Below are 19,714 nucleotides of genomic sequence, written 5' to 3' on the forward strand. Positions count from 1 at the left end.
CAGCCTGGCTCAGCATCAGGAAAGTGGGACCCAGCATAAGCACAGGTCAGTTCTCCAGCTGGCAGGATGCAGGTGGTGACCAGGCTGCCCTCAAAGGTGGCCAAATAATTTTGCAAATGGCCTTGGGCCTTTACAGAGCTGAAAAGAGAAGATCAAATTGTTGCTGTAGGAAGGGTAAAGCAGAACTCCAAGTCCAGTGCTACAGTTTATCAATGAGCATAAAAGTTACTGTGGATAGAAATACTTCCAGTCTTAGGAAGATCCTGCCCCGGGATAACATGCTGAGATGCAACAGAGGATGGGATAGGCTGCAAGAGAAGACTGCACTGACTGTATTTCTCATCTGGTACAACACAGAAGACTTTGCTCAGCGGGAAAGCAGCAGTTAAGCACACGGTGACAGGCAGCACTGTGTGCTAAGTCAGTACAACTTAGAAAAGCTGTCAATTTTTATCCTTACAGAGCATTCACAATGGCATTTTCCAACAGGAGAACATCACTGACAGCAACAGGACATGTAGTGAAACGGATCCCTCCAGCCTAAGCACTATGGACTGTCCTTCCTCCATTCAGATGCTAAGACTGACTTCAAGTGACCTACAAATTCTGGTAGGGCCCAGGCTTGTGTAGACACGTTGATTGCATTTAATCCAATTATACTGAGAAAACGTGTATGATAGCTATGCAAACACACTTGAAGTTCCTGCTGGAACCATGCTGGTGCTGTGCAAGCCACAGCCCGTGGCTGGAAGGAGTCAGGGAGAGGAGGAAAGGAGACAGGAAAATAATACGCAGGAAGTACTGAACAAGGACACGTGGTTGCACTTGTTTAATGTCAAAGGCAGTCCAGAGAAAAGAAACCCTCAGTGACCCATCAAAGAGGGAAAAACCCATCAAACCCTAAAACAAAGCCTTCCTCGCCTTCAGTCTTACCTGGAAAATGCTGTCGTGGCTTTTGTGCCTCCAGATTCCCCAGTATAGTAACACTGGAATGGAGGGCAGGGAAACTGAAGAAACTGCACAACCTTTCTCAAGCAACAACGAAACCTTGGTCTCCAGCACTCCACAGCTCTCCAAAATACCAGATCTAAGCACCCACTGTTAGCAAAGAAGGCATTGAGTGCACAGCAACCACAGCTATATTGCTTTGTAGTTTACCCGGCAAGCAAACAAAGCTGTCTCCTCCAATAGCAACCCTGATCACTTCTAGCTTCCCCCAAAAACTAAGCACAGGCTGCTAGGGCTCAGCTGGATACCTTTAGTACAGAGACAAGAGATACCCAGGGTAAATGTAGGCAGCCTTGAGCCAGGTTTTGCGGGTGCATGTAAGGAGTCGTGCAGCGTGCATCACATTTTGGGACCCTGGCTCTCCCCAGGGCCGGGGACGCTGGGGCTGAAAGGCAAAAGCTTCCATCCTCCCACCAAGCAAGTGGAAGGTTTGCTCCTGCCACCAGCAAGGGGCTGGGAGGAGATAATGCAAGAGCCTTTTATTTTCAGTTTAGCAGAGGGGAGACAGCGTTCTCCCTGGGATCCGCACCAGGAACTCCTCCCGGCTGCTCTACTTTCCAGCACTAACAGAACAGGAGCCATTTGGAGTTCCAAACAGGGATTTCAACACTCATTTCCCTCCCCATGTGCTTAAGACAAAGCAAAGCCCATTTTCACAATAAATACCAAAACACCTGCACCTAAACATGAAGCGTTCAAGTCACTGTCAGTGACTGGAATGTGCTGGACAGTTTATACCTGGAATTGTTCTTTGGCTCTTTTTTCAGTTATATCCAGAAAACCCACCACAACCTGATTCTGTTCCTATACCACCACTGCCTGAAATCCTAACCCATGGTTCCTCAGACACAGTACAGTACTGGAGAAAAGGGAGGGTCTTAGTTTTCTATTGAGGATATGCTTCCGAATACAGCAGTCCTTCAGCTGAAATAGCATCCCCAAGTCCCACGGTCCGGACAGGATCTTTACACACCAAAACAGGAGTGAAATGGAAGGAGATGCCTTCTCGGTGCCAATGCACCACTGGCTCATCTGGATTTATAGAGATTTTGGAAGGTGCCTCTATCTGGGAGGTCACAAACTCCATAGGAGCTTTAAGAAAGACTTTGGTGGTGTCGATGGTTTCGGTGGCGCAGGCCTGAGTCCCTGCTGCTCGAGCTCCAGCAGCCACAGCAGCAGCCTGGTTGCCCCAGTACCCATCCACAGTGGCAAGGATGTGGTAGGCCAGGGTGTGGAAGTGGATCCGTGTGAGATCAGAGGCCCGCTCCGTGGTCTTCCCATGCTCCTTCAGGATCCAGAAGAGGATGTCGCTGACAATACCCACATCGGGAATGCCACTCCAGGAAGTGAGGGATGCGTGAGGACCAGAGGCAGCCTGCGTGAGGAACAGCAGCTCCTGTTCATTCAGCCCAATGGAGTTCACCAGGGGAAAGACCTGCTAACAGAAATACAGAAACAACAGCTCTTCCTCCAGAGGGACAGTCAGACTCTGGCCCTCTTCCTTCAGGGGGTTGTTTTTAGCAGTACCCCATCACTGGCTCTGTCACCAGTGCGCCCAGCAGAAAGGAGCACCCTGTGTCCTGGAGAGATGCAGGCCACAACCCCTGCACAAGCTGCCCCAGTCTGCAGTGTGCAAGAATGACTTAGCCAAGGAAACCTTTCAGAGCAAGGGGGCATGCTCATTTTGTGCCCTTTGACAGCAAAGAGTAACAACACATGAAATGCACATGAAACACAGGATCCTAACAGTGAGATTAGCGTGTGTCAAACTAAACAAGGAGCCAGCAGGACCTGCACGAAAGAAATCCTGCAGAGAAACTGAGGGGGTTTTAAGTATTACCAACTCAGCTCAAAGTCACATCCTGGTTCCTTCTAGACAGCTGCAAGCCTGCTGGATCTAAACCAGCCAAAGGAAACGGTAGCTGTGGAGTTGCCAGTATTGCTCCTGGGTCACCTTCTCACTGTGACTGCAAAACAGCCTGAGAAAGAGCAGAGCCCAGGTGCGTTGTGCCTGTTTCTGCTGAATACTGTTGCTGAATCATGGAACCACAGACTGGTTTGGGTCAAAGGGACCTTAAAGCTGATCCAGTCCAGCCCCCTGCCACGGGCAGGGACCCCTTCCACTAGAGCAGCTTGCTCCAAGCCCCTGTGTCCAACCTGGCCCTGAACACTGCCAGGGATGGGGCAGCCACAGCTTCTCTGGGCAACTCTGGTAAGCTCAATCGAGAAAAGAGAAGCATTCAGAATGCCACAGCAGACATTAAACCCATGTTCTGCACTTACCTGACATGAACAGCCCTAATTTTAAGTTTTCATTTCTATATTTGTATACCAGTTTGTGCATTGACACTGAAGAAAAGGAAACTGATGAAAAGAACACGTCCTTTCGTTTTCCTTACCTGATGCATTATGTTGCTCATAAAATCTTGGTCGGTCATACTGGCCAGCTCCAGGTGTATGGGGATGTCAGTGGGGATGTCAGAGATGGAGGCCACAGCCTACAGCACACAGGGAAATAAAAACAACGACCCTATAATACAAATTAATGAATAAACAGAACAAGGGGGCTCTGCCTCAGAAATCACAGAATCATAGAATAGTTAGGGTTGGAGAGGACCTTAAGATCATCAAGTTCCAATCCCCCTGCCATGGTCAGGGACACCTCACACTAAACCATCTCACCCAAGGCTTCGTCCAACCTGGCCTTGAACACTGCCAGGGATGGAGCATTCACAACCTCCCTGGGCAACCCATTCCAGTGCCTCACCACCCTAACAGGAAAGAATTTCTTTCTTATATCCAACCTAAACTTCCCCTGTTTAAGTTTTAACCCATTACCCCTTGTCCTGTCACTACAGTCCCTAATGAAGAGTTCCTCCCCAGCATCCCTATAGGCCCCCTTCAGATACTGGAAGGCTGCTATGAGGTCTCCACGCAGCTGAACAGCCCCAACTTCCTCAGCCTGTCTTCATACAGGAGGTGCTCCAGTCCCCTGATCATCCTCGTGGCCCTTCTCTGGACTTGTTCCAACAATTCCATGTCCTTTTTATGTTGACACCAGAACTGCACACAATGCTCCAATACCCATCCTTGAATCCTCTTGTGTGTGGATTTCAACACAATTCCAAATGCCATGTCTGACAAGAATGTACTGAGGGCAAGAAATAAAAACAACTTCTAGTTGTCAGAATCCCAGAGCAGGAAGCCTGTGCCTAACCCTGATCTGCACCCAGCTCAGCTCCTGATGGACTAATTCAGAAACCTCCCAAATCTGGAGCAGCTGATCCTAGAACAAAGAAAAAGAATAATGCTGGTGCATGGCATCAAGGGCACTGGGCTGTAAGAGAGGCAACGAGCTGTAAGGCAGAAGGAAACTCGTGTAGCTCCTCTGGGCTCAGATAAGAAAGCTGCCTCTTGGATTATCTAACACAGATGCAGCTTAAAGAATGCAAATCTTGATTAGAACCTCGATCATCTTAGTAGCTGGGATAGGAAACACAATGCAGTTTAACCACCAGTAAGTACGTCAACATACTCCAGCCAGAGAACCAGACCATACCTTTTATCCCCTAGACAGCCCGCTGGATTTAAGAACCATCAGTGTTACAGGATTAGGCTTTTGCCATTCTGACAGTTCACATCCTTTTAGCATGCAACACTGAAAAGGTCTGTGGCAGATCTGTAGACACAGCCTGCTTTCAAGTTCCAACCTGGGAAAGGAGGACTCTGCCATGGAGCACTTCCTGGCCTGGAAGTTTAGGGAGACACTGGTATTGGAGCATCTCACCTCCATAAGTCGTCTCTGCCGCATCTCCTTGCTCTGGCCTTCCATCATGTGAAGTCCTGAGAGCACCACCAGGTCTGGCTGAAATTCATCCAGGCTGGACACAAACACTTCCAGCATGTTTAAGGCACCATTCGACAGGTCGTGGGAGAAGATGAAGCGGTTGGCATTGGGTGCTCTCACTCGTCCCCACTCTTCACCTGGCGTGAAACAAACAGGAGCAGGTTAACTCAGAAGAGAAGCAAATCAAACCGTGTGACTGGAGATAGTTTTGGGGTACCCTGCTGGAACCAAAGGCATGGTGACACAACGTGACTGTGCCCATATGGCTGGCCATAGGAGAAACCTTCCTCTTGCCTTCGTTCATTCTCTTCGCTCACTCCCTCTGCCTCATTTAGATGCTTTTTGGATCAGAAGGAAAATTCAATGCTTGGCTGGTTTTGCAAGCTTTGTGATGTTTTAATCAGTTTAGCATGAGATGAGGTGAGTGTCGCAGCCAGCTCAAGCCAAACACTAGGAGCGTGCAGGATGTGCAGAGGGAGGGGAGACCCTGCCCCTTTGGCAGCCACCCCGTGCTGGCTCGGCTCAAGCTGTCTCATGAAGACAGACCCTGGAAACTCACGGCTCTCACTGTACCCAACTGCACAGCTCCCAGAAACGATGTGAGAAGAGAGCTGCATCAGTGGTGGGTGTGTAAACAGGTTTATTCCAGGGCTCCATCTCTGGGACACTGAACCACGAGAAGTCAGGGTACCGACAGCGAGCCTCCAGAGGAAACAATTACACAAGCCATGGTCCAGCTGGGCAGCCCTCTGCCAGCTCTCCCCATCTGCTCAGGCAGTGCCTTGTGCCAGTTGTGATAACTGGTCAGAAAGAAATGTAAGGGAATAAAGAAATGCAGCTGGAACAGAAAGCTCCTGAGGCACAAGCGTTCTTGAGGCTGTTGTAGGTAGAACCTCTACCTCAGATCCAGCCTGCATACTTCTTCACTCACTCTCCCAGGCTGGGTACAGGTTACACTATGGAGAATACGACCAGCGTTTGTGGAAAAGCCACTAACCCAGCATCAACAGCCACGTGTGCTGTTTCCTCTTAAAGAAGAGTCTTGTCTCAAGGACACAGATCCACAGAGTCTCAGGAGAGGAGTTCTCCCATGAGAACAAAGATGCTGAGAAAAGGAGGCATCATATACTAATGTATCATCTAACCAGGAGCAAGATTTACTTAAAGATCAGAGTATTCTCCATTGGCTACGGAGCTACAGTACTTGTTGGTTGTAGTAACCTTGTTTCAGCCAGAGTGGATGCTCTGGGTGCTGCTCCAGCTTAGTTTTGCTGCTAAACAAGTTTAATTACGATGGCTCTTTTGCCTTCCCTCCTTGCCAAATACTCCCTCTTCTGTCACACCAATGGAAGTCTTCCTTACGCTGTATTTTGAGGCAGAACCAGTGAAACCATTCAGAACAGCAAGAAAACACACTCGGATTTGGTTTAGCCTTTACATTAGGGCTACCCTGAATTTCACCTGCATGTGGTTAATGGTACCCTTCTGTTTTCAGAGAACATTACCGGACTGTTGTAGTGTTCGTACAGCTTTGGAATGACACCTGTCAGGTGTGAGCAGGCTATGCATTGCAACAAGATCAAAATCCACTTGGTTTCTTTAGGTTATAGTGTACAGAAGCAAAGAGATGTCAAGGCAGCAGCAGGAGTCTGTCCTTACATTCACCATAATGCAAAGAGAGAAGGTTTCAAAAGACTTTTAGATGTCTGTACATGGTCCCGGAATTAAGTGATTCAAACCCCAACAGCTTTAGAGCCAGGAATCTCTTTGTGATGCCTGGGGTTCCCATGTAACCTAACGTTCAGCTTTTGGCAAAGTACCTGCTTGATATTCCAAGATAAGATGGAATTCATCTCTTTCCTGCATGGATTCAGGTGGCACAACCACGTTGTCATCAAGTAGTTCATGGAGTTTAGGACCAACTGGGCCACAGAGGAGGATCTAGAAAACAAGAATGCTCAATGCAGGTTTCCCTGGCATGTCCCTTGCCACCACTGCCGTGCATTTAAGCATCACCTAGACAAGTGAGTTAAAATAATAATAATTTAATTTAAAAAAATTAGCTATGCTTTTCAGCTTGGAAGACCAACCTAAGAAATAACAGCAACATGGAATCAGGGAATCCCAGCCTGGTTTGGGTTGGAAGGGAGCTTAATGCTCACCCAGTACCACCCCCTGCCATGGGCAGGGACCCCTTCCACTAGAGCAGGTTGCTCCAAGCCCCTGTGTCCAACCTGGCCTTGAACACTGCCAGGGATGGGGCAGCCACAGCTTCTCTGGGCACCCTGTGCCAGCGCCTCAGCACCCTCCCAGGGAAGAGCTTCTGCCTAAGAGCTCAGCTCAGTCTCCCCTCTGGCAGGTTCAAGCCATTCTCCTTGGCCTGTCCCTGCACCCCCCAAGTCTCCAGGGAAGCAATGGGAGCCTCACTACAGACAAGCAAACAGTGTGACAGTTTTGGGTACCTTCAGGTCTGGATTTGTTGCAAGCTTCTGACCGATGAGAGCAGCGTTTCCTCCCACGTACAGCTGTAAAACAGAGGGGCAGGTATGGGCACTCCCTCGCTTTGATAGCTTTAGACATGCTTAGTTCTTGGTATAGAGATTTTGGCATTACACAACAAAGCTCTTTGGGGCTGAAGGCCAAACAACCCTCTGTAAGTGCTCAGCGAGTGTGCTCTGACTCCTTTTCAATGCAAATCCTCACCTTCAGGTAACAGCCCTGTAAAACTCCATTGATTCACAACACAAACAGCCCTCACGTCTGTGCAGGCTCCCAGCTGGCAACTGGTGGGATTTTAGCAAGCATTTGAAAACTGCAGCAGTTGAGATCAGGGTGCCTGGGCCCACGCGGAGTTTCCTCAGGTAAGAAAGGTCAAACTTTCGAGTGAGAAAACTCCGGTGTGAGCTTTGAAAGCAAAGAATACAGATCAGCATGAGGATCACAGGCACTCGGAGGTGACAGGAAACAGGCTATAGGAGGCTACAGCTACTAATCAGGCCATTCCAGAAAGCCAGTGTAGCCAATGTGGGGAGAAACCAGGAGAATCTTGACCATTAAAAGGCATTCAGAGTGATTCCTTATTTCCAGAATGGGAACTTTCCAGGTGGTGAACTGCACAGAAAGTGGCATTTAAGCAGCCTGTAGAAAGTAGCTAACACCAAGAGAGGGATCAGCAGATCCAGTATAAATTAAAGCAACGAAGCTTTGCTTTTGGAAAGGGAGACTTCAGAAATAGTATATTTAGTGCTTTCCATGAGTCCTAGAGAGAACTGAAATCCTGGGTTACACAGAGCTGAAGCTGATTGGAGCCTTTACAGCTCCTAATGCTTGGATCTATTTCCTGTCACATCATGACACGATGTCAGAGCCTCCTGGAGAGCATCACTGGCTCCTGCATCACTTTCTTACAGAAGCGCCGTAGACTGACATTTCAGTCTGGGGAAAGCAAGCAGGGGACAGACCACTGAACCCCTCCTGTTGCAGCGGGTGCAGAGGTCTGCAGGAAGGCAGGAACGCACTCAAGCTGTACCATCGGTTTCCTGCCTAAATGCCTTTGTACCCTCGCTAGACAGAGCTCGGACGTCACCGCCGGGGCCCAAACCAAAGGTGCTCCTCAGAGCTCCTCCTCAGGCGGGACGCACCTGGGCCCCGGGGTGCTCGGAGGCCGTGCGGGCGATGCGCTGGAAGGACTCGGCGTCGCTGAAGAAGCGCTCGGCAGCCGCCCCCTTGTCCATGAAGTGAGCGAACGCCTCCCCCAGGTCCCGCCGGGAGCTCAGCACCGCGTGATTCTTCCCGTCCCCGGGCTCCACACCCAGCGCCTCCAACAGCTTCACACCGGACAGGACCACGTCCACGCAGGCATTGACGCTGCAAGACAGGAAAACGCAGCCTGGGCAAAGTGCACCCACCCCGCGGCACTCGGGAGGGGGTACAAGCAGAGCACCCCGCAGCCAGCAGTGTTTGCTGTTGGCAGCCCTCAACCTGAGGGGCAACCCAACCAACCACATGAAAAAGAAGCCCGCAAGGGCATGCAAACTTCCTGAACCTCTCTACTAAAGCGTTCTCTTTTTGACGTGGTTTTGTTGTGCTGCAGCACCACGGAGCACTGAAGGGTCTCTCACATCCTGCCAAGCCGTGTGGTCCAAAGGTGGGTGTGTCTGGGACAGCATGCGTTGTACTTCATTTGCTGCCTGAGGCTTGCTCAGAACAAGAACAGTGGATTTAATTCTTAAAGAAGCTTCTAAAATGTCACAAATCTTGGGTTTGAAATGTACATGCAATTCCAAACTGTTCAAAACAAAATGAAAGGACTGAAGGCTAGATCAGCCTCCTGAGTTTCAACTGCTCTAGACGATAAGCACAGCAGCCCCCTACAAATACCCCTCACATAGGCTGGTGCTGTTTATAACAGGTCAAGAGAGCTGAAAAGTGCTGTGTCCAAAGGAACATCCTGAATCTCCATAACCAGCACAGCACCTTCCTTCAAACCGTGCAGGCAGGAAACCAGTCCTGCAGCAATCAGGGAGCAAGAACAACTGTTTCAGCAGATCTGGGCTTTACCTAAAGTCTAAGCGGTGGCTCCATTCTTCCAGTCCCCAGTTCTTATCAATTACATCAATTTAAACACAGTCTGATTCAGACCAGAGAAGCAGGAAGTTTCTGGGCTGGAACCAGGCTCCCCAGAAAAATGTTTATGAACACTTGCCCTTGTTTCTGCTCCTTGGTTTCAGAGAGATACCAGTATTATAGAATCACAGAGCGGTTTGGGTTGAAGGGACCTCAAAGCTCATCCAGCTCCAACCCCCCTGCCACAGGCAGGGACACCTTCCACTAGAGCAGCTTGCTCCAAGCCCCTGTGTCCAACCTGCCCTTGAACACTGCCAGGGATGGGGCAGCCACAGCTTCTCTGGGCACCCTGTGCCAGCGCCTCAGCACCCTCACAGGGAAGAGCTTCTGCCTAAGAGCTCATCTCAGTCTCCCCTCGGGCAGGTTAAAGCCATTCCCCTTGGCCTGTCCCTACATCCCTTGTCCCAAGCCCCTCTCCAGGTTTCTTGCAGCCCCTTCAGGCACTGGAGCTGCTCTCAGGTCTCCCCTTCAGGAGCCTTCTCTTGTCCAGGCTGCCCCAGCCCAGCTCTCTCAGCCTGGCTCCAGAGCTGAGCTGCTCCAGCCCTCACAGCATCTCCATGGCCTCCTCTGGCCTCGCTCCAACAGCTCCACATCCCTCTTGTGCTGCTGCCCCAGAGCTGGATCAGGGCTGCAGGGGGGGTCTCCCCAGAGCGCAGCAGAGGGGCAGGATCCCCTCCCTGAGCTGCTGCTCATGCTCTGGGGGTGCAGCCCAGCACACGGGGGGAGCCTGGGCTCAGGCACACACTGAAGCTGGGTCATGGGGAGCTGCTCCTCACCCAACACCCCAAGTCCTCAGGGCTGCTCCATCTGGTCTCCCCCAGCCTGTGCTTGTGCTGGGACTGCCTGACACAATACCAGCAGTTACTAAAGCACCTTCCAGACGTGCGGTCCAGTGCAGTTTCTGCTCCTGTGCCCTGTGCTTCACGGACAGGGATCCAAATGATGTATAGAAGTTTTGCAGGATCCCCGACTGCATCTATACCCCCAGGCACCCTCAACACCAGCGCCTGCTGATGTGTCGGTGTGAAACACGCAGCCATTTATGATCCCTCCTTGTCAGTGACCTTTCATGTGTGATCTGGGCCACAACACACAAAATGAAGGACATTAAAACCCCTGCAGGTTTTTGTACCCGAGGTAACAGCTCAGAGGCCCTCTGTACTGTGCATCATCTCATACGCTATGGAGAGGAAAATCCCCTCTCCCGGTAAAGAATAGAAAACCAAAGAAAGAATGAGCTCAAGCAGCACTTTACCCCAAAGTCACTGCAAGAAAAGGCCAGCGATTTGATATTTTAATGAATCATTAAGGGGGCATCACCAAGTCAGGCTTCTTTAAGTGAGAGACCTCTAATCCTCTTCCAACTGTCTTCTCTCTCCCTGCTGTTCCTCCGCTAACACCCTTCATGCTTGACTTATCTCCCTTAACAGCAGAGCTACGCCACTAAGGAGCCGTGTTTGCTGCTGAACCTTAAGGCCCCAAGTGTTTGTGCTGTGTGTATAAATCATACCCGTGTTCGACTGCTTCAAACCAGCGAAGAGAACACGGATTAAAATGAAGATCCTCGGGTCTTTTCCAGCGAACAGGACTACACGGAGCAGTGCAAAACCTGCTCTGTCCTGCATCGACCATGACACACGACAGACTCCAACTAAAGCTCTGCAGCCACGCCGCCATCGAGGCACACCACCTCCTCCAACGCCTGAAGGCCCAATCTTCTGCTCAAAGCCAACGTATCCTGTCGTGGCCTTGTGTTTGAGAGACAGTGAGTCAACGCTGCATGCAACGGTCAATGTGATATTCCCTAACTTCCCTCGTCCTCTTCCCAGCTTAAAATGAGGATGGGGCACCTGCCACCTTCTCCTCTCCCTTCCCTCCTTTGCAGCCTGGCTCCATGAGCTCTCCCCTCTTACAAAGTCGTTATGAACTTGTCTCTCATATACACACACACACGCACATACACACACACATACACATACACACATGCACACACACACAAACACACACAAACACACACACATACACACGTGCGCACACACACATATACACGCACACACACACATCCCCATACACACACACATACCCCCATACACATACACACTCACACACACACATACACCCATACACACACACACATACCCCCATACACACACACGCACACACATACACGCACACACATACACCCCCATACACACACACCCATACACCCACACCCCCATACACACCCACATACACCCATACACACCCCCCCCCCCATACACACCCACATACACCCATACACACACACACAGAGGGATGTACGGAACCACAGCCCGCCCCGCCGCCAGGGGCGCCCTCCCCTGCCCGCCGCTCCCCTCCCCGCCGCCAGGGGCGCTCTCCCCCGGCCCCGCCGCGCTGCCCGCACCTACCCGACGGCGACGCGCGCCCACCCGCGGGCCGGGCGGACGATGGCCGCCTGCCAGGCCGACACCATGCGGCCCTCGAGCGAGCCGGCGCGCCGCAGCGTGCCCAGCAGCGAGGCGGAGAGGTGCCGCAGGGCCGGCGGGGACAGCTCGGGGCCCAGCAGGCAGAGGTAGCCCAGCGCCAGGGCCAGGAGGCCCACGCACACCGACCGGTGCCACATCGCGGCCTACCCGCCGCGCCGCGCCTGAGGAGGGACGTGACCAGCCGGGGCCTCCTTACGCCGCCTCCGTAGCGCCCCGCCCCCGCCGGCCGCTGGCTGTTGTAGAGCCGCCTCGGGGATGGAGGCGGGCTTTGCGCAAGCAGCGTACCGTGCGGAGGTAACGGCGGTGCCGCCTGCGGAGCGGCGTACGGGAATCGGGCGGAAGGCGGAGGCTGCGCCAGCGCCTCGTGAGGTGAAATGGCGGGGCCCGCGGGAACCGCGGAGCCTCAGGTTCTGCTGGGGACGGAGCAGCCCCGGCGAGCCCTGCAGCGGGGCCCCGGCAGCGGAGCCCCGGCAGCGGAGAGCCGGTGCTGGGCCGAGAGCCTTTCAGACTGGGCCAGCAGTGCGGAGGGAAAGCCTGGTAGGGCATCGTGCCGGCAGCCTCCTCTGTACTGGTACCAACACCCTCCCCTCGTTTGGCTTTTTCCTTGTGGTGCCCCTTTTCCTCTGTCCGTTGTCGCCCAGCATCTTTGTGGGTGTGTGTATTGTATTTCCATTCTGCCCCAAGCACACCAGTGCCTCTGTCTGACCAGCTCGTGTTCAGCAAACCAGCCACTGACCTGAAGCTAATCACTGGCCATAATATATATTCTTCCTTCATAGTGTAGTTTCTGGCCTTGTTCTCTCTCATACCTTCTCCCAGGTTGACTTCATGGGCTCTCTAACCATACTGCTCCTCAGGCAGGCTGTGCAGGCTGCAGCAGGAGAGCGCACCCTTTGCAGCCCATTGCAGAGGTGGTGTAGCAAGTCGAAAGGGAGGATTCCCTTTTTAATCAAAAGGAGTTTTTCTGGGCTTCTTTAGAAGTAATAGAAACATTACTTAAGGCTTCTGACAGGATCTGCAAGAGTTTGACAACTGCGCACCACAGTGCGTTGGCTGAGGCAGCTGATAATTTCCTTATGCAGTGCTGTGTTGTGAGTGATTGTCATCTCCTTTGACTCTGACAAAACAAACACTAAAGGAGATGGGTTGGCGGAAGGCTTTGTGTCGATGTTTTTCTGTCTGGGATGCAGGGTCAACAGCTGATGTACAGCAGCCGTTCTGGACTCATGTCTGCCCCTCGGGGGTTGTTTGGCTGCCCATTAGGTTCTGTCTCTTGCTGGTCCTTACCAAAGAGGACTTCCACATTTAGCTATGATTTTTCTGTTGTGTGAAGTTGCTCCTCAGGGCAAGTGAGGACTGAGGGTGCAGAGCGAGCAAGACAGGCAGGCGATGGGTGCTGGAACTGCTGGGGAAGGAGAGAGGGGGAAGACCCCTTGTCACTAGCGTTAGATAGTTTTTATAGGTACACGGACTGGTTTTATGGGCCTAAAGCATTATGATAATATAATGATCTTTAAGAACAGAATGCTTTAAAACAAAGTAGAGGCCTAGCCACCTTCCCTGTTCTTCAGGAAATCCTCAAACACTCCGTTCTCCCCAGATAACTCCGTGCCGAAGTGCCCTGTAAAGGAGTGATTATCTTCATCTCCTTTCAGACCAACATTCAGCCCACCAGAGTTAGTCTGTTAAGATGTAATCCCCTTTTTCCTTTGCTCAGGTGGTCTTTGAGTTTTGTCAGTAGGCTTTTTCATTTGAACAAATTTACTCTTTCTTTCCCTTCGGCACTTTTCCTGCTAACCTTTGATGTGTATGTGATTATGAAACCTCGCTCGCTTCTGTGCTCCAGCTCCCCTGGGGATAAGCCTGTGAGGCTCGCACAGTTATAAACAGCCCTCCCGTTCAAGCAGGCAATGCTACGCTGGTTGAGAACAGAGCAAATACCTGCCAGAGCCCCTCGCTGCTCACTGCAATCAGGTCTGCACCTGTGGGAATGGGTGTATTTATAGCCTTGTCACAGAACATCATAATCAGACATGCCCATAAGGCAGCCACGACACAGCGCCGTCGCAGCTGGGGGACCCCATTATTAGTACCATGTCATCAGAAGGTTAGGCTGCAAGCAGATAACCTAGCTAATACAGCAGTGCTTTGGGGAATTAAGCCATTTTGGGGTGATTAGTTTTTCACTTGATGCTAATTCAGTGTTCTGCATTGTTGCACTGAAGACTGAAGTTGTCCTTATTCCTGCCAGGACAGATAGAGTCTCCACATCAACAAAATTGAAGCTGCTCAAGAGGAACAACTGCTGTGTGCTCTCCATAAACTGCTGGTGTTCAGTCTGCATGCACAGTTCTGTCAGAGGACTTGAATGGGACTGCAAGGGTAATTGAAAGATTTATGAGCCAACAGAAATAAAAGGTTGAAAAAAAGAAAAAGAGGTTCCCTCGGAGAACATGTTTGGTTAAAGAGCTAAGCAACAGTTTCTCAGTTGACATTTGTTTTAAGCTGATGTAGATCTAGATTTGCCTCAAACAGCTGAATTAGCGGTAAAATGACAGCCGAGAAGTGGAATTGAGCTCCTTCTTTCCTTCATCTGAGCCACCCAGGGCCCCACTAATTTTACTTAGAGGTAACAGAAACGGACACAGGGCTCTTGGATTCACAGGAGTTCACATGGGCTGAGTAAAAGGTATTAATTAAATACCTGTTTAATTATGGAAGTAGCAAGCTGCTTCTGGTTCAGTGCTGTGTGTCATTTCAAAGATGCAACATGCTGGTTTCAAGGGGTTTTGCAGGAATATTTTTATTAAAAGCATAGCAAGAGCAAACTAAGAGTTAATGAGGTTTAGAATGCAAAGAGTTAAATCAAAACTTAAATGTCAACAGTTTTCCTTTGTTTCTTCTCCCTGGTTATATGAAGCCTTTTGTGTAAGAAATCCTTTTCTTGACACTGTTTCATGGTATGAGCTGCTTGTGACTGGGGTGGGGGGGGCGGGGGGGCACAGTGGGTTTAATCAGTCTTCAGTTATTGGAAATGGAGCTTGTTCCCTTCAGCAAAAAAGAAAAAAGGCGAAAAAAGACTTTGTCTGCAGGAGGCAGGCAAGAGAGACGTTTCCAGCTTGTTTGAAATTCAGCTATGGAGAGTTGCTCACATGGCACATGCTCTCAGCAGCCGCTTGGAGCTAACAGATGTTTGTGTGGGAGCTTTTTAATGACCTCCCTGAGCTTGCTTTTCTGACCACAGGCTCTGGTTTGGGGAACAGGGGTTTGCCAGGAGCTGGTTAGGCAGGAAGCAAGAGGAAAGGGGATGAATATATGGGCAAGGGAAGGGTAGAAGCCAAAGCTTCCAGTTCCCAAAGGGGCTATGAAGACTTGTTTTTCTTAGTTGGAACTCATAAGCTTGAAGCAATTGTCTTTACTCCTTGGTAGGCTGAATTTACATACGCAAATGAGCTCATTCCGTCCGACCTACTTTGTCCAGCTTAAAGGGTAGAGGCCTGTGCCCAGGGTGGGAAGGGGAGGGGTTTTCTCCAGCTATGAATTCCTTTATTGTTTCTGAGGTTGGCCATGCGTGTCTGCAGTGCTGGGATGGAATCTTTAGCTGTAGCTAATAAACGTCAGGCAGTACTTGGGGTAGGATCTGCATTACAGATGCTTCACAGTCCTGTTACCTCTTGTCCCTCCAGCACTCCCATTATGTTGCTGCTTCTCTCTTGTTCCCTGGGCTTCATGAAGTCAGTTATTCCAGTTTTGTGTGCCCAGCTCACTCACCCATTTGTCATGCTAAAATCTCACAGCCTCCTGTCTTTGATCACAGGCCTCATTTGGTCTGAGTTGGAAACTGAAAGTGGGAACCTTGTATCAGTCCATATACATGAAATTAGTGTGTACATGTCTGCTGCTTTACATGTCTGTTGCTTCACCCATGATGTTTGTTGGGAGGCAGCAGCAGAATACAGGGGTGAGAGTGGTGGCTACCAGCATGTCTTCACTGGGGGAGGAGTGGGGAAAAGTGGAAGGTAGGCTTTTTGGATGAATCCTAATAAAGGCCTGGAAAATTCAGAAGATGAAAGTTTGTGCTGAGCCATGCAGATGAGCAGAGGAGCTTTGATTAAAATACAAACTCTGTGTTGTTCTCAGAAACTGGGCAACATTCCCCATCTGGGCTCTGCCAATATATCTCAGTCCTGGGCTTCAACACCCACTGCTGCTCTGCTCCATGAGACACCCATTCAGCTTGGCCAGCGCATCTTGATCTTGGGCTGTAACACCTCATGCTGTTCCAATTCTGGGCCCTTTTTGAGCAGAAAATGCCACTTCTCTACTAAATTGTGCCAAATTGCTTAGTTTTGGCCACAGAACTCATTTTCACTTGTCACCTAATGGGATACCTAGAGACTTTCATCTAACACTGTCAGCAACAGAGGAAAAAGAACATGGCAATACGCAGCCCCCTGCTAAGTCCCCTAATTATGTAGTGATGTGTTAATAACAAACACACTTTCATGTCTTGGCAGTTGCAAAACTCCTCAGTAGTGCAGTGCTTCAGAAGCAGAATCACACCGGAGAAATGCAAGTCCCATTTTAAATTCCTTAATTAGGATCACCAGAGACTGTGCCCAGAATTGGAGTCTGGAAGAAGTGCCTGGTGCAAAGCTGTCACATGCCAGTTGTTTTGATGTTCTGTAGAATCTGAACCACCACATCAGAGAGATTTGCTGTTGCAGAAGTATTTCTGCACAGAGAATCTCTTCTCCCACCCCGCCTCACGATTATAACTCTGCCTTCTTGGAGGCCTTGCCATCTCAATTTGTTCTGAGAACTCAGCAGTGGGGGGTGGTACAGCTTCCATCTTGGCTGAGTCACCGCGGCTGGAGCTGGGAACATCCACAACCCAAATGATGGGTTTCTTTGAAGCTGAGTGTCCTGGGTTCAGCGGTAGCAGTCATTTTTCCCCTTCTTGGTAGCTGGTGCAGTGCAGTGTTTTGACTTTCGGCCTGGGAACAGAGCTGATAGTAATGTTTGGTTTGGCCAAGGACTTTGTGAGCCTCATGTTCTGCCAGGGAGGAGGGGAAGCCGGGAGGAAGCAGAGACAGGACACCTGACCCAAACTGACCAAGGAGGTATTCCATACCACAGCATGTCATGCCCAGGATGCAACTGGGAGTTAGCCGGAAGGGCTGGGAGTCTGCAGGGTTGGAGGAGGTATTATCGGTTGGTGCTTGGTCGGGCTGAGGGGGGCAAGTTATCGGTCGGCTGGTGGTGAGATGATGTATTCTCTTCCCTTGTTATTTCCTTTATCATTATTATCATTGGTGGTAGCAGTAGTGATTTGTGTTATACCTTAGTTACTAAACTGTTCTTATCTCAACCCGTGGGAGTTGCATTCTTTTCGATTCTCCTCTCTGCCCCTTCGGGAGTAGGGGGAGGGGGGAGGGCAAGAAAGGGGGGGAAGTGAGTGAACGAATTACCTGACTGGGTTTAAACCACGACACTGAGCCAAGTTGCTGGATTTTGTAGTGCTGGTGGGTCAGAGCCTGTGGTGATCAACCTGGCTTCCAGCAGAATACACAGAACTGGGGCAAGTGGGAGCCACCACATGTGCCAGTGAATTTGAGTTCATGGCAGGGACTGCTGGAGCTCAGGAGCTAGTTTCTGGAGCAAGCAGTTCAGGTCAACAGGCATGGATGAAGCTGAAAGCTTGGGGGGGAAGAAGAGAGGTTGGGGAGTGGACAGCTTTGGTATGAAGATGGCTTGACTGCATTTCCATTCTTGCCCTTGTGAGACTTCAAGTCCAGCTGTACCAACAGCAATGCTGTCAGGTGCCAAGAGCTGCACAACAGGCAGGCTTGACCTCCTGTTTAGCTGTCAGGTTTGGCCCTGTACACCCTCACGTGGGAGTTACTATATGTGTTACAGATGGTGGTGTGTCTGTCTGGAGGAAAGGATGGGTATCTGTCTTAACATGATGGACAGAGCAGTGCTTTAGATGCTTCCCCATATTCTCAACTTTGGCAGGCTAGAAGATGAATGACAGATGTCCAATCTCATCTTTGGAAAGGGACTCTGGAACAAAGCTCTCAAAAATGTTCTTTAGTCCCCTAAATCCATCCAGTCTACATACTCCTTGGTGTTACGTGGATTGTATCTCCTAATACGTACTTTGGATTCTTTAGCATAGAGGTTACCGTTTCCATTCACATCATTTCAGCATTAACAGCAGTGCCAGTGTCATTGGTATTGGTGTCTATTGAATCTGACTTCACTACTGTGATGCAAAGGGAGTGGCTAAAACTTCATCATGTACCTCAAGCTGACAAACTGGTGTAGTACAACCCCCTCAGCAAAATTGTGTGTCAGAATTGCAACACTTGTTTTTTCACTTGTGCAAGAACACCCCTAAAAGCTGGATCTCTGAACAGCCCTTGATCTGCAGCTCTTTAGGTAATTGAAGCCCTTGCTGTGGCAGAAGACTATGGAAGAAAGATTTAAGCAGGCCTGGAGAGACTAGAATAGAGAAGCCAAAGTATTTGCTGACCTTTAGGCCTGTCCCTGTGCAGTGCTGAACATGGGGGCCCATGGAGGGTACTTTGCCAATGGTCAGGATGGCCTTAAGGTGGATTTCTGTGAGCATGAGGGAGGGAAAAGGCATAATCTCTGGCTGAGAGCCGTACAGCTTTACTAGGAAAAATACATATTGTATGAAAATGGCTTTTTTTTTCTTTATGGTTTCCTGTTTCTGTCAGTGTGTATTATATCCACGTCTGAATAGCCACAGTCTGGATCTTGGGCACAGGAGATGTCTTTGTGGGGAGTGGTTCTCTCCTGCTGCCTCAGCTGCATTTTGCCATTTCAGTCACACACACAGTTATGGAAGAATTGTGTCAGGTGGGGACAATGTAGGGTGATGGTTACAACAGCTGCTCATCCCTGTAGATCCTGCCTTGCAGCGTGCCCCTGGGTGGGCACTTTCCACAGAGTGTGCTTAATCAGAGCAGCCCCGGGGCCACCTTTGCTTCACCCACCTCAACCCCATCTCTTGTCTTCCTTAGCACCCTCCAGTAAGGTGAGCACAGACTATGCTGCAGCTTCAAAACAGGAGCTCAAGGCTGTAGCAGGCAGGTGTAGAGTTCTGCTTTCTCCTGAGTGGCTGTTAGCTGAGTGATATGGTGTGCCTCGCACAATCCCATAAGGTGGGCAGATTCTAACGTGCTAACTGAAGCCGTGAGTCAGACTTTGCAATACATTTGTGTATTGGTTTACTCTCGTAGACAAGAGAGGCAGTTGTTTCGAAATCTCACTGGTGAGACTGCCAAAACTGTTTGTGTATTTCATAGTTCGTGTTGTAAACTACTGACATACGTTCTCACGTCATATATTAACCAACACGACTCATACATAGTGGTGCCTAGCAAAGATGTCTTCTGTGGATCTGCCTACAGAGGCTTTAACTGCAGAGCTGTCTTGGTCAAAGTTGTCCCAGGTATTTTCCTCCTGTGTGAATGGCAGGAGGCATAAACCATGGAGTGTTTGGTATAAAATGAAGCCAATGGTAGTAGTTGTGGCTGCACATGGAACCAGATTTGTCTTAATTGGCAGAAGCGGTCTCCAACCTCTTCCCCAAAGGGGCAATGAGCAGAGAACTAGAAAATTCTTTAGCAGAAACATGGCTGAGAAGAGTGGTCTACAGTCAGAACACTCTGCAAGTGTTCTGTGAAATGTTTTATAAAACAGAGGAGATGGGGAC

At 50.1% G+C, this 19,714-nt stretch overlaps 1 protein-coding gene and 1 long non-coding RNA gene across 5 annotated transcripts in view; one reads left to right on the top strand and one right to left on the bottom strand.

Moving 5' to 3' along the window:
* Window positions 1-816: 816 nt before the first annotated feature.
* On the bottom strand, window positions 817-12,156 carry ADPGK (ADP dependent glucokinase). Of its 2 annotated transcripts, none has more exons than XM_062612133.1 (7): window positions 11,890-12,156; window positions 8,497-8,722; window positions 7,318-7,380; window positions 6,676-6,796; window positions 4,796-4,992; window positions 3,408-3,506; window positions 817-2,443 (listed from the first exon to the last, which is right to left on the bottom strand). In XM_062612133.1, the coding sequence occupies exons 1-7, from the start codon at window positions 12,102-12,104 to the stop codon at window positions 1,895-1,897; spliced, it is 1,470 nt and encodes a 489-aa protein (XP_062468117.1). In that variant the 5' UTR covers window positions 12,105-12,156; the 3' UTR covers window positions 817-1,894. The 2 variants fall into 2 exon arrangements, with proteins under 2 accessions (XP_062468117.1, XP_062468115.1); XM_062612131.1 differs by having other exon boundaries at window positions 817-2,446.
* The window catches only part of LOC134160272 (uncharacterized), a 46,332-nt gene continuing 38,666 nt past the window's right edge, over window positions 12,049-19,714 (top strand). For 2 of the 3 annotated variants that reach the window (XR_009963498.1, XR_009963499.1), the window contains exon 1: window positions 12,049-12,261. This is a non-coding gene — a long non-coding RNA (uncharacterized LOC134160272). Of the gene's footprint in view, window positions 12,262-14,218; window positions 14,350-19,714 lie in introns of all 3 variants that reach the window. The other variant, XR_009963500.1, reaches the window with a different exon arrangement.

This window comes from Pezoporus occidentalis, unplaced genomic scaffold (genome assembly GCF_034315485.1).
Source record: "Pezoporus occidentalis ecotype Australia unplaced genomic scaffold, CSIRO_AGI_Poc_V1 ctg159, whole genome shotgun sequence".
NCBI lineage: Eukaryota > Metazoa > Chordata > Aves > Psittaciformes > Psittacidae > Pezoporus > Pezoporus occidentalis.